This window comes from Oncorhynchus tshawytscha, linkage group LG28 (genome assembly GCF_018296145.1).
Source record: "Oncorhynchus tshawytscha isolate Ot180627B linkage group LG28, Otsh_v2.0, whole genome shotgun sequence".
In the NCBI taxonomy this organism is placed as follows: domain Eukaryota; kingdom Metazoa; phylum Chordata; class Actinopteri; order Salmoniformes; family Salmonidae; genus Oncorhynchus; species Oncorhynchus tshawytscha.
The window spans coordinates 20,992,268-21,006,674 of NC_056456.1; the positions used below are offsets into that span (position 1 = coordinate 20,992,268).

The 14,407-nt window shown below is 42.1% G+C and overlaps 1 protein-coding gene across 1 annotated transcript; it reads right to left on the bottom strand.

Moving 5' to 3' along the window:
- Positions 1–134: 134 nt before the first annotated feature.
- Positions 135–10,729, bottom strand: crispld1b (cysteine-rich secretory protein LCCL domain containing 1b). Its single transcript, XM_024391562.2, has 15 exons — positions 10,448–10,729; positions 9,666–9,966; positions 8,013–8,131; positions 7,469–7,601; positions 7,255–7,370; positions 6,991–7,091; positions 6,727–6,885; positions 6,541–6,601; positions 2,706–2,772; positions 1,866–1,996; positions 1,644–1,687; positions 1,495–1,567; positions 1,214–1,283; positions 986–1,119; positions 135–734 (listed from the first exon to the last, which is right to left on the bottom strand). The coding sequence occupies exons 2-15, from the start codon at positions 9,921–9,923 to the stop codon at positions 683–685; spliced, it is 1,518 nt and encodes a 505-aa protein (XP_024247330.2). The 5' UTR covers positions 9,924–9,966; positions 10,448–10,729; the 3' UTR covers positions 135–682.
- Positions 10,730–14,407: the final 3,678 nt, after the last annotated feature.

Below are 14,407 nucleotides of genomic sequence, written 5' to 3' on the forward strand. Positions count from 1 at the left end.
TTTATACACTACTGTATTATGAACAGCAGCAATCAATGGAGAACTGATATTCAAGGTTTTCTTGAAACAGATAATGCGATACTGAATGTTCAGCAAAAAGACATATGAAGCAATCACATTTATTTATAAAGCCCTTCTTGAATGAATGAATGAATGAATGAATGCTCTGTCTTTTCAGAATTGACCATTGATTTATTCATAAATGTAAATAAATAATGCATATTTCGGCTGTCTCACCCTTTTCGGTTCAGGCTATGACATTTTCTGACACACTCCTGGCCAGCCAGGCTTGAACTGTAAAAATCTATGAATAAAGACTATACTATATATTTTGCATCATGAAAAATACAACAGCAATCAAAACATAATAGTTTAAAAAAATATGCATACAAAATCAAATAAAAACAATACATTTTAAATATCATAGAATGAAAACATTTACTATGCATGCTCATTACTGTATATATTTTTCTGTTCTGATACAAATATCTTTTTTTTAAATCTTTTTTTTTACATTCAACTTATTTACAACATATTATATACATCAAATAAACAAGCTTAAAGATACACTGTTTAAATGTATATCTTTTATAGGTTGTGCAGCTTGGCAAGAGAAGGAAACCACAAGTAATGTGATTACTGGCCGTGAAATGACAAGTGCTCGTGTCCTTGCAATGTGAATTCAAATGACTGCAAATACTCTGAATGCTTTGCCACCTGAGGGATTCTGTAGGCTGGGGGGAGAATGAACACTGGTGTTAGTTTGGATTCAGCTAAGAACAGTTTACACCGTCAAGCCAAGGTATATGACACTGATACTAGTCTACATCTACATACTGTATCAGCAAAGGGAAGGAGTTTTTTCTGATCACAATAGCTGACCAGGAAAAACTCCTGGTTCCTAGCCATTATACATCCAAAAGCATTTGGAACAAAGTAAAAAACCCCACAATTGACCTGTATTTCCCTTATCCAAATCCCTTACCTTTCTGAAGAGATTCCATTCTGATAGCTACCGCTGTACTGTCTCTTCTTGTCTACGGGTTGCACATCCAGGTAGCCTCCTAAGTCATTCTGAATTACACCAGCATGGATGGCCGCTCGACATATACTGGATTTCTATAAAAAAACAAGGTAGATTAGCATAGCACAAACGTCAGTTCTACGGAGAGAAATATAATCTGTATAGAAGGCCATTGTCAGACAGACTTACATCCGAATAATATTGTGTTCCAATGACTCTGGCACGGGTCTCATGCAGACAATTGCGGGGGCAATACAACCTGGTGAAGGAAAATTGCCACGATCAGTAGTCAATCAATCAAATGTATTTATAAAGCCCTTCTTACATCAGCTGATGTCACAAAGTGCTGTAAAGAAACCCAGCCTAAAACCCCAAACAGCAAGCAATGCAGGTGTAGTCTATACCTATCCAATCAACTTTACAGAAGAAGAGTATCACGTTTGGTTTATTAGAGTGAACTCTTTCTTTACCTTGGACAGTGCCGTGCAGGTTTTTTGTAGGGACAGAACCGTGCAACAGTGGTCTCACACGGTACTGCCTTTACTGAGAAGCAAAGATGCCACAATGTCATTTGAAAAATACATGCATTGAGACAAAGGTGAAACAAGATCAGACATACCTGGTACAGAGAATACTTTGAAAGCATTTGCACTCCTGTTCATCCTGTAAATTTGAATAATTTGGTGTGAAAACGTGACTTGCTGCTTTATTATAAACAAACATAATAGAGTGAAGTTGCATCCCAAATGGCATCAAATTCCCTGTGGGCCCTGGTCAAAAGTAGTGCACTACATACAGTATTGAGTGCCATTTGAGACAAAGCTGTGTCAAATTAACTCACCCAAGAGACTGAATTCCATTTTTGTATGACTTTGTGAAATGTGGTTTTCTTCCTTGTCTTGTAACATCCAGCCAGCCTCCATCGTTGTCTATTACTCCAGCATGTAAACCAGCTCCACAAACACTTGATTGCTGAAAAATGAAACATGTTTCACTACTCTTTATATGCTATGAAAGGGACATTGCATTTTCCAGGAAGTAGCCTTGTAGTTTTTGAACTTTTGTAGGCTTTTTGAATGGTCATCAACGGGCAAAAATGCAGCCCAATGGTCTTCAGCGCAACAAAAAAAAAAGAATAAAAAGGCATCTGGCAGAAGTAAATTCATCTACAAACACAAATATAATTTCATATATATCTTAAATTACTGTGTTTTCACAAAATCTATGAGCCCGTTCTAAAGATTAGGGGACAGAACCCAGATGTTTGACGTAGTACAAAGTCAATTGCATAGCTCATGTAACCTTTATTTAACTAGGCAAGTCCATTAAGAACAACTTCTTATTTACAATGATGGCCTACCCCAGCCAAACCTGGATGACACTGGGCCAATTGTACACCACCCTATGAGACTCCCAGTCATGGCCGGATTTGATACAGCCTGGATTTGTACCAGGGACTGTAGTGACACCTCTTACACTGAGATGCAGTGCCTTAGACCGCTGCGCCACTTAGGAGCCGTAAAGAGGGAAGGTTTTGGCTTTCCCTAATTATTTTAATTAGATAATAAAAATACATCAATAAAATTACTGAAGTTGTACCGTTATTTTATATCTAGTATCCCACAACTCATGCGGTTGGAATACATTTTTAAAAGTAATAGATAGTGTTTTCTGTTCGTACCATATCATAATATGCAGCCCCTATTACTTTTCCTGGGCTGGACAAGCATCCAGGAGGACACTCGTACCTGTAGGAAGAAATAACATTTCAAACTCAGTTTTGACCCATTCACAGAAATGAGTGAGAATGGTTAAGTGTAGGGTCATTTTGGTAATTAAAAACGTATACCATGGCAAGCTATAGTAACTTTGGTAATTTATACTAGAAAAAAAATGTATTCATAAAGTACATTTTTTATATCTGTATCCATATTGTCCATGAGTTTCTACTTGATAGGCCATATGGTTCAAGATAAAATACCCTAATTAATTAAACAAAAATCAAATCAACAATGGCATTATTTTTCAATTAACTCTGCAAATCAAATGTTATTTGCCACATGCTTCGTAAACAACAGGTGTAGACTAACAGTTAAATGCTTACTTCCTTTTTCAAAAATCCACAGTTAAAGAAAAGATTTAAACAGAAATAGTGACTAGGAATAAATACACAGTGAATAATGACTAAAAAAACATGGCTATATACAGGGAGTAACAGTACTGAGTCGATGTGCAGGGGTATGAGGTAAGAGGTAGCTATGTACATATAGGTAGGGTTAAAGTGTTCAGGGTCCTATTGACTTGGTTCACTGGTACCACTTGCCATGCAGTAGCAGAGAGAACAGTCTATGGTTTGGGTGGCTAGAGTCTTTGACAATATTTTGGGCCTTCCTCTGACACGCCTGGTATAGAGGTTCTGGAGGGCAGTGAGCTCGGCCGCAGTGATGTACTGGGCCAGGTGTGGACCTTCTGTAGCGCCTTGCGTTCGGGTACCTTGCACTTGCCTTACCAAGCAGTGATGCAGCCAGTGAAGATGCTCTCAATGGTACTTTTTGAGGATCTGAGGGCTCATGACATATCTTTTCAGCCTCCTGAGGGGGATGAGGTGCTGCGTGCAATCTTCATAACTGTGTGGGTGTGGACCATGTTAATTTCTTAGTGATGTGGACACTGAGGAACTTGAAGCTCTTGACCTGCTCTATTACAGCCCCATCAATGTGGACGGGGGTGTGCTCGCTCCTCCATTTCCTATATTCCACGATCAGCTCCTTTGTCTTGCTGATGTTGAAGGATTGGTTGTTGTTCTGGCACCACACTGCCAGGTCTTTGACCTCCTGCCTATAGGCTGCCTCATTGTTGTCGGTGAACAGTCTTACCACTGTTGCTTCGTCAGAAAATGTAATGATGGTGTTGGAGTCATGCACCGCCACGCAGTTGTGTGTGAACAGGGAGTAAAAGAGGAGACTAAGCACACACCCCTGAGGGGCCCCCGTGTTGATGGTCAGCGTAGCAGATGTGTTGTTGCCTACGCTTGCCCCCTCAGGCGGCCTGTCAGGAAGTTCATTATCCAGTTGCAGAGGGAGGTGTTCAGTCCCAGGGTCCTGAGCTCAGTGATTATCTTGGAGGGGACTACAGTGTTGAATGCTGAGCTGTAGTCAATGAACAGCATTCTCACAAATGTATTGCTTTTGTCCAGGTGGGTGTGGGCAGTGTGGAGTGCAATAGAGATTGCGTCATCTATGGCTCTGATAGGACTCCCAACTATTAACTTTGCCACCAGTTTGGCAACAAAACATTGACGACCCCCCCCTTGCACACAGAAACGCGTACAAAGCTCTCCCTTGCCCTCTATTTGGCAAATCTGACCATAATTATATCCTCCTGATTCCTGCTTACAAGCAAAAATTAAAGTAGGAAGCACCATGAAGCAGGTGCTAAGCTACAGGACTGTTTGTGAAGGCACGGACTGGAATATGTTCCGGGATTCTTCCGATGGAATTGAGGAGTATACCACATGAGTCACTGTGCATCAATGACGCCGTCCCAACAGTGACTGTGTGTACATACCCCAACCAGAAGCCATGGATTATAGGCAAAATCCGCACTGAGCTAAAGGGTAAAGCTGCCGCTTTCAAGGAGCGGAACTATAACCCTGAAGCTTATAAGAAATCCCGCTATGCCCTCCGATGAACCATAAAACAGGCAAAGCATCAATACAGGACTAAGATCGAATTGATCTAAAATGGCTCAGACGCTCGTCAGATGTGGTAGGGCTTGCAAACTATTACAGACTACAAAGGGAAGCACAGCCGAGAACTGCAAAGTGACACGAGCCTACCAGACGAGCTAAATAACTTCTAGGCTCACGTCGAAGCAAGTAACAGTGAAACATACATGAGAGCATGCTCTGACCAACTGGCAATGTCTTCACAGACATTTTCAAACACTCCCTGTCTGAGTCTATAATATCAACATGTTGTTTCAAGCAGACCACCATAGTCCCTGTGCCCAGGAGCACTAAGGTAACCTGCCTAAATGACTACCGGCCCATAGCACTCACGTCTGTAGCCATGAAGTGCTTTGAAAGGCTGGTCATGGCTCACATCAACACCATTATCCCAGAAACCCTAGACTCACTCCAATTTGGATACCGCCCCAACAGATCCACAGATGATGCAATCTCTATTGCACTCCACACCTGGACAAAAGGAACACCTATGTGAGAATGCTATTCATTGACTACAGCTCATCGTTCAACACCATAGTGTCCTCAAAGGTCACCACTAAGCTAAGGACCCTGGGACTAAACACCTCTCTCTGCAGCTGGATCCTGGACTTCCTGATGGGCCGCCCCCAGGTGGTAAGGGTAGGTAACAACACATCCGCCATGCTGATCCTCAACATGAGGGCCATTCAGGGGTGTGTGCTCAGTCCCCTCCTGCACTCCCTGTTCACTCATGACTGCACGGCCAGGCACAACTCAAACACCATCATTAAGTTTGCCGATGACAACAGTGGTAGGCCTGATCACAGACAATGATGAGACAGCCTATAGGGAGGTGGTCAGAGACCTGACCATGTGGTGCAAGGACAACAACCTCTCCCTCAACGTGATCAAGACAAAGGAGTTGATTGTGGACTACAGGAAAAGGAGGACAGAGCACACCCCCATTCTCATCGATGGGGCTGTAGTGGAGCAGATTGAGAGCTTCAAGGTCCTTGGCATCCATATCACCAAGAAACAAACATGGTCCAAGCACACCAAGACAGTCGTGAAGAGGGCACGCCAAAACCAATTCCCCCTCAGGAGACTGAAAAGATTTGGCATGGTTCCTCAAAAGGTTCTACAGCTGCACCATCGAGAGCATCCTGACGGGTTGCATCACTGCCTGGTATGGCAACTGCTCGGCCTCTGACCACAAGGCACTACAGAGGGTAATGCATACGGCCCAGTACGTCACTGGGGCAAAGAGTCCTGCCACCCAGGACCTCTATACCAGGCGGTGTCAGAGGCAGGGCCCTAACATTTCTCAAAGACTCCAGTCACCCTAGTCATATACTGTTTTCTCTGCTACCGCACGGAAAGCAGTACTGGAGCCCCAAATCTACGTCCAATAGGCTTCTAAACAGCTTCTATCCCCCAAGCCATACGACTCCTGAATATCTAATCAAATGGCTACCCAGACTATCTGCATTGCCCCCCACTCCCCCCCCACTCTACCTACATGTACATATTACCTCTGGACTGGTACCCCTGTATGTAGCCTCGCTATTGTTATTTTACTGCTGCTCTTTAATTATTTGTTACTTTTATCTCTTACTTTTTTGGGGGGTATTTTCTTTAAAAAAGGTTACATTTAATTTTTACAAAAAACAGCATTGTTGGTTAAGGGCTTGTAAGTAAGCGTTTCACTGTGAGGTCTACACATGTTGTATTCGGCGCATGTGACAAATAACATTTGATTTGTAAACCTAGGTAAGTGACAACATCCACTTTAGGAACAACTTAGGCCTACCTATTACAAGTGGTTTCTTTACAACGATCACGCAGCTTTGTCTCACAGTCCATCTGTTGACCTTTGAAAATAAGAAAAACTATTTCACTTAGACCTTCTGGCAGTGGTACAAAATATAGACTTTTATCCTACTGTATAATGACATTGTGTATTAGAAACAGTGTCAAATTTGTGATAAATTCTTACACATTTGCACTGTGCTGACCACCTCATTCCTCTCCATGTTGTCATTGGGTGATGGTATTGGGGGTTGCGGTCTCGACCTTGGCTCTTGGGCCCTCGGCTCTGGCTCAATGTAGTTTGTCTCCTCTAGTTCAGGGGCAGGACGTCGATCTACTCCGTTCTCTGAAAAAGAACAAGTGTCACATCACATGTAATATAGTCTGCAAAACAAAATGTATAAAAGCAACCAATTTGTTATGGCACAACTTTTTTCTGAAAGCAGCTGACCTGTATAGCAGAGATTATCCCTACAGCCTCCACCGTAGCTGGGCGGACAGGCAGAGCACGGGCTGCCATGTTTGTATGGGGCATGCCCCCACCAGTTTCCCCTGCACACAAATTACATCATAAAACACACTGAACCTTTTGACCCAATCCTTCCCAGTTCCCATACACTACATAACATACAGCAGTTGAAAATAAGAATCTGAACTTAATTATTTTCTTTGGGGGGGGGGGCATAAGAACAATTAAAAAACCTTTCAAACTTACGGCGGTGAGTAGTTGCAAACCAAGTACACAGCTTTAGTCCAAATCATGCCCCACACATTCATGTTGTAGCATATATTAATAGCACATCCAATATGGCTGCTTGTTGCCCAAACCATCTGCAAAGACAACAAAGTAGCTACCTTCAGTTAGTAGTCCTCTCAGACTTCTCTGACATTAAATAAGGTTTTATGATATTGTTACAGGAAACTCTTACCTGTGTGTAGTGAGTGCAGACAGGACCAGAGCATCTGAAGGGGCAGTCTGGGTTACACTCCTGTGGATAGGGATAGCTGTAGTCTCTCACTTCATCATACCAGGCCTGGACGTGAAATGTTGGTGGTCGGTCTCTGAGGAAAGTAGAAACTAAACTATTTAAATAACTAGGGTTTCCCAAACTCGGTCCCGGGGCCTCCCAGGGTTGCATGTTTAGTTCTTTTGCCCTAGTACTACACAGCGGATTCCAATAATCAAAGCTTGATGATGAGTTGATTATTTTAAAATCAGCTGTGTAGTGCTAGGGCAAAAAAACTAAATAATCACCCATGGGAGGCCCTTGGACAGAGTTCGGGAAACCCTAAACTAGACACAACCCACAGCATTATACAGTATCAGTACTCACTGTACAGTCTAATCACACATTGGTTGCCTCATGAGTTTATAGGACCCCACAACATGTTAGGAAAAGGGCATACAGTATAACTGTATAATGACATAATGCATATAATCAATCTGGTCATCTCTCCAGATACTATACAGACCTTCCCCAGTGGGCACCCAGGTTTTGTCCAATCTGAGTTAGCATGTGTTGTGGTCCATGCTCCCACAGGCAGGTGTGTGCCCAGTGCTCGGAACTCCTCTCCAGATCTGTATCCCAAACCTTTGAAATGCCAAAGTCAGAGTTATTCTGATAAGATAAAGACATATCTGCAGGCACATCAGATTGGTGCTAGTGCTACTGATACACTGAAGACAGATTGTATTAGTATTACTCTTGAAAGACAAAACTCTTGATAAACAAAGAATGTAAATAAAAAATTCTACCATTCTTCACAGAAAGTGTTTCGGGGGCCCTGATGGCATTTTTAGTATTACTGGTCTCTTTGCCTCAACTCTCCACTGGGCACAGACGTCAATTCAATGTCTATTCTACGTTGGTTCCACATCATTTCATTGAAATGACGTGGAAACAACATTGATTCAATCAGTGTGTGCCCAGTGGGTCTGCACTAAAGTGCAACAACCTACATGATCGAGATATTATAAATGGGTCAAGTGAAGTTAAAAACTATCTATTTGTGCACCACTTGTTTCTTACAAAGAACTACATAGATATGACTTGAGGAATTCTAACGTTTCAGCCAAGTTGTAGTAAAATTGTCCATTAGAAGAAAAGGTGTAGTGTGCTGCTGTTCTGCTGTTTAACTGCACTAACACCCATCAAGGTTAATTGAAAAATGTGCCAGTCAGCTGCCCTGTACAGTCCTAATGTCTTCCATGTGTAGAACATTACATTAGTGATATCTGCATTCTGCACTGCTTAGGGTTAAAGCAACGGGCTTGAGGCCAATGGACATGCTTGACTGCAATGGACATACCATAGGACTGCAATACAATATATGCCATTTAGCAGAAACATTTATCTAAAGCGACTGACAGTCATGCGTGCATATATTTTACATATGGGTGGTCCTGGGAATCGAACTGACCACCCTGGCAGCGCAAACGCCATGCTCGAACAACTGAGCCACAGTGTATCCACACAGGATACAAATCTCCATTTATGCATGGGAAATCGTCCAAATTAACCACCATACTTCAAAGGATGATGCTCAACTGTTACACGTTTGAATCAACACAGATCCAGCTTTGTTGCCAAATGAAATGCAAAGAAAAGACACTAATATTTGAAGATGTGAGTTGAAATGGTTGAGGCAGAGTGAACGATAACAGTGGAGGTGAGAGCTGGCTGCTTACCAAGGCAGGGGGCAGAGCTTGAGGTTTGGCAGGGCCAGTAACACACTGGCTTTATTGCTTGGCTGTCGGTCAGGCTTGTTTTTAGGTTTTGATCTATTTGAGCACTCTGTGCTCCCAGAACTTGGTGTGAAACCTCTGCGTTGGCCCTGACTTTGCAGATGTGCTCTGCTGAACCCCATGGATGGTTGAATTGGTTTGAAAATGTTCCAGATTCTCAAGCCTAGATGTCTTGAGTCGTTGAGCAAGTATCATTAGCTAAGATGAAGTATCAGTGCAAAATAACTAACTAACACTTGCTTCAATCTGTAGTACTGTACAATCTCCTACGTTCTCTAGTATGGGCAAGTCATATTCCAATTGCCTTCAGTTCATCTTAGGATGACCTAAATACAACAGAAATGTGTGATGCAGACACAGCAGGTCCTGGTTTAGCTTACCATATACTCCATATTTGAAGCTTGAGGATAAACTTGACCTCTCAGGTTGTTGTGCAAATCAAGTATGAGGTGCATATCACCCTCAGTGATGGCTCTCTTCCCTCGCTGTTTGGACACCCACCACTCATCATCTTTGTTCATATACTTCTCCAGTAACAACTCCAGGTGAGTAGAGTTAGGGATCACCATAGAAAGTACTGTTTGCACAAAGAATAGCAGCCCAAACCCTCGTAGCCAGTCCTGAGTTCCACACTTCATGATGACTGATCAGCCTCCAATACAAAAATCTGTATTCTGTTGGCTAAACAAGAGACAAAATAAAATACAAGCATTCAGAGATCTGTAATCCATTGTATAGTATTTGTTATTGATTAATACATTCACTTGAATGTGAGTACTGATGATTTATCACATCTTTGGCACATGGATATCATACACTAGAACTAGAACTGATACTGTACATATATATATTTGGTGTATTTTAAGTGCATGATAGTAGGTCAATTGAACTGTTCGCACAATTTCTCACAAGGAAAACATCTACGTTTTTGCCAAGCACATGCAATATTTCATGACCATGCATATTGCATGTGAAATTCTCTCACATGCTGACAAGGCAAGTCTCATCTGATCCTGTTATAGTCTAGTAAACCCGACCCACCGTAGTAGCGTTGATACATTGTTGGAGGCAACAAGTCTGCCTAGACAGGCTATTCCTGTTGTTATACAAAACAGTATTTTCGTTATCCCAATGACGAATATAACATTTACAAATGATTTACCTTTTACCGAACACTGTTGTTTAATCTGGTCAACTATCCTCAGGAAACAATGTCCAACTCCAAAAGTTTTATTGCAGCCGAATGAAAGCTACTATTCATACATAATAAGATTTATGACATCTCTCATAACAGGAGCCACAACTTTCGTACGGGTAAAGTATCATACATCCAACAAAAAGTCGAGAGAGTTATCTGTATTATATCTCAAATACGAGCGCTCCCTGCATTTATATGCCAAATTTGGACTTTGCAATAAGTTACGCGGCAGACCACGCCTCCTCCAGAGCGTTCGCAGGTTGAACTATTTAAAGACTCTGGTTCTGATTCCAGCCATCCCACTCAAAGTGACTGCAAGGTAAACTTTGGACAATGACAGCCCACTCATATGTAAATTCAGTATTTCTTTAGAATAGTATTTCTGTATTTTATGTTTTCTTTTAAGATGTGATTTTTTTCAATTATAAAATTTACTGTGAGTTTAATTCAGTCTTTTTCGCTGAATGATCCATTATTGTATTGTTCAAGCAGATTTCCAACACCCCCAAAATCACTGGCTATGTTATTGCAAGCCTCAATAGCTTTGTGCCTGCAGCTTTGCACCTGCCCATGACACTAAGAAAAGTGTTGCACTGTCCTTGTTCTCCTCCTGTAGGCCTACTCCCTGCCATTTTATGGAGCATGACCCCCTGAGCTCTGCAGATCAAATCAACTGTGTTCAAAATCATCAAAACTGATAAGGCTTTGTACACTTCAGTCAGCATCAACCCAAGTTCCAGACACAAGTTATTTTTCTCGGGTGGGTATAATGAGCATTTTCACAGGAGAAAGCTGGCATCCTCTATGGAGAGGACACGCTTTGCTCCCTGCTTTATAAGTGCATTCCTGAGGATCAGATTCTCAGAACCTTAGGTCATGCTGACTTCAACCCTGCATTCCTACTAAGACTTCTAGAGGAATCAACCCACATCACCGAGAAATGTAAACTCAGCTGGAAGAAATGAAGCCAGTGCCCACCTAACAGAGGTAACAAGTTGCTGTACAGTGCCATGGTTGCTTCCAGGTGACTGCATTGATGGGGACACTTGTACAAGCAAAGACATTTTGGGTGCCTGAGTACCTCTGCCAATTTCAAGTTGCCTTCTAGGGGAAATGAAATCGCATTGATAGTCCTCTTCAGTGATTTATAGTAGAAAAGCAGACACTCCCATGCTAGGGGTCAATTAGGTTCTAGCACTGCAAGACTCCAAGTCAGTGTGGAACCAAACAGGTCCAAGAGATAATTGGCTTATGGCTGGGCCTAAACAAATGATCTGTAATGAGGTTGACCAGGGACATACTTTTTCATCATATTTAGCAGTGTACAAAACATTTCAGCAGGTAGTCGACATTGTGTCAAAGTAACTTTATCCTATGTTGTTTCCCCTAGTATTCCTTTCATTCCGTGTCTTTATAGGACTTACTTATTTGCAAAATGTATATTATAACCAGTCTTCAAATCGGGACATAGTTGAATATTCACAAAGGAATATTCCACTGCAGGCTGAGTTTACTTTGTCAGGCTCGCCCTCTGGTGTTTTTTTTTCCTCACTACAACTGCTGCTAAAATCTCTGCTCATGCATTTGGACTTCCCAATCACTTTCTCTAGCAAGAAATCAAGTTCACGATTCTTATACACTCAGTTACAGTATATACCAGTCTTCATTCTGTAACATTTGTAAAAGGCAATAGCAATTATATGGACACAAAACTAAATGGAATTCAATGGTGTAAAAATATGTTGCATCCTGTATCTAAAGTACATCTTATCAATGTTCTGGACAACTTTCAGACATACACTGCCATTTAAAAGTTTGGGGTCACTTAGAAATGTCCTTGTTTTTGAAAGAAGAAAAAAGAAGAAGAAGAATTCTCTGTTAAAATAACATCAAATTGATCAGAAATACAGTGTAGACATTGCTAATGTTGAAAATGACTATTGTAGCTGGAAACGTAAGGGTTTTTATTGAATATCTACATAGGCATACAGAGGCCCATTATCAGCAACCATCACTCCTGTGTTCCAATGGCACGTTGTGCTAGCTAATCCAAGTTTATAATTTTAAAAGGTTAATTGATCATTAGAAAACCCTTATTAGAAAACCCCCAGCTGAAAGCTGTTGTGCTGATTAAAGAAGCAATAAATCTGTCCTTCTTTAGACTAGTTGTGCATCTGGAGCATCAGCATTTGTGGGTTCGATTACAGGCTCAAAATGGTCAGAAACTAACTTTGTTCTGAAACTCGTCAGTCTATTCTTGTTCTGAGAAATTAAGGCTATTCCATGAGAGAAATTGCCAAGAAACTGAAGATCTCATACAACGCTGTGTACTACTCCCTTCACAGAACAGTGCAAACTGGCTTCAACCAGAATAGAAAGAGGAGTGGGAGGCCCCAGTGCACAACTGAGCAAGAGCCAAAAAGGTATTATTATGTCTATATATATATATATATATATATATTTTTTTAAAATGTATGACAAATAAAAACAGAAATAACTTATTTGGGCTCCCAAGTGGCGCAGCGGCCTAAGGCACGACATCCCAGTGCTAGAGGCATCACTACAGACACCCTGGTTCAAATCCAGGCTGTGTCACAACCGGCCGTGATTGGGAGTCCCATAGGGCGGCACACAATTGGCCCAGTGTCATCCAGGTTTGGCCAGTATAGGCCGTCATTGTAAATAAGAATTTGTTCTTAACTGACTTGCCTTGTTAAATATATATTTTTTAATTGTACTTAAGTATTCAGACCCTTTGCTATGAGACTCGAAATTGAGCTCAGGTGCATCCTGTTTCCATTGATCATCATTGAGAGGTTTCTACAACTTGATTGGAGTCCACCTTTGGTAAATTCAATTGATTGGACATGATATGTCTATATAAGGTCCCACAATAGATAGTGCATGTCAGAGCAAAAAATGAAGCCATGAGCTCGAAGGAATTGTCCGTAGAGCTCCGAGACAGGATTGTGTCGAGACAGAAGGGTACCAAAAACATCTGCAGCATTGAAGGTCCCCAAGAACACAGTGGCCTCCATCATTCTGAAAAGGAAGAAGTTTGGAACCACCAAGACTCATCCTAGAGCTGGCCGCCCAGCCAAACTGACCAATCGGGGGAGAAGGGCCTTGGTCAGGGAGGTGACCAAGAACCCGATGGTCACTCTGACAGAGCTCCAGAGTTCCTCTGAAGAGATGGGAGAACCTTCCAGAAGGATGACTATCTCTGCAGCACTCCACCAATCAGGCCTCTATGGTAGAGTGGCCAGACAGAAGCCACTCCTTAGTAAAAGGCACATGACAAGCCGCTTGGAGTTTGCCAAAAGGCCCCTTAAGACTCTCAGACCATGAGAAACAGGTCTGATGAAACGAAGATTGAACTCCTTGGCCTGAATGCCAAACGCCACATATGGAGGAAACCTGCCACCATCCATACGGTGAAGCATGGTGGTTGCAGAATCATGCCGTGGGGATGTTTTCAGTGGCAGGGACTGGGAGACTAGTCAGAATATAGGGAAAAATGAACGGTGCAAAGTAAAGAGAGATCCTTGATGAAACCCTGCTCCAGAGCGCTCAGGACCTCAGACTGGAGGGAAGGTTCACCTTCCAACAGGACAACGACCCTAAGTACACAGCCAAGACAACGCAGCAGTGACTTGGGGACAAGTCTCTGAATGTCCTTGAGTTGCACAGCCAGATCCCAGACTTGAACCCGATCAAACATCTCTGGAGAGACCTGAAAATACCTGTGCAGTGATGCTCCCCATCCAACTTGACAGAGCTTGAGAGGATCTGCAGAGAAAAATAATAACTCCCCAAATACAGGTGTGCCAAGCTTGGAGCATCATATTAAAGAAGAACCAAGGCTGTAATCGCTGCCAATGATGCTTCAACAAAGTACTGATTAAAGGGTCTGAATACTAAATG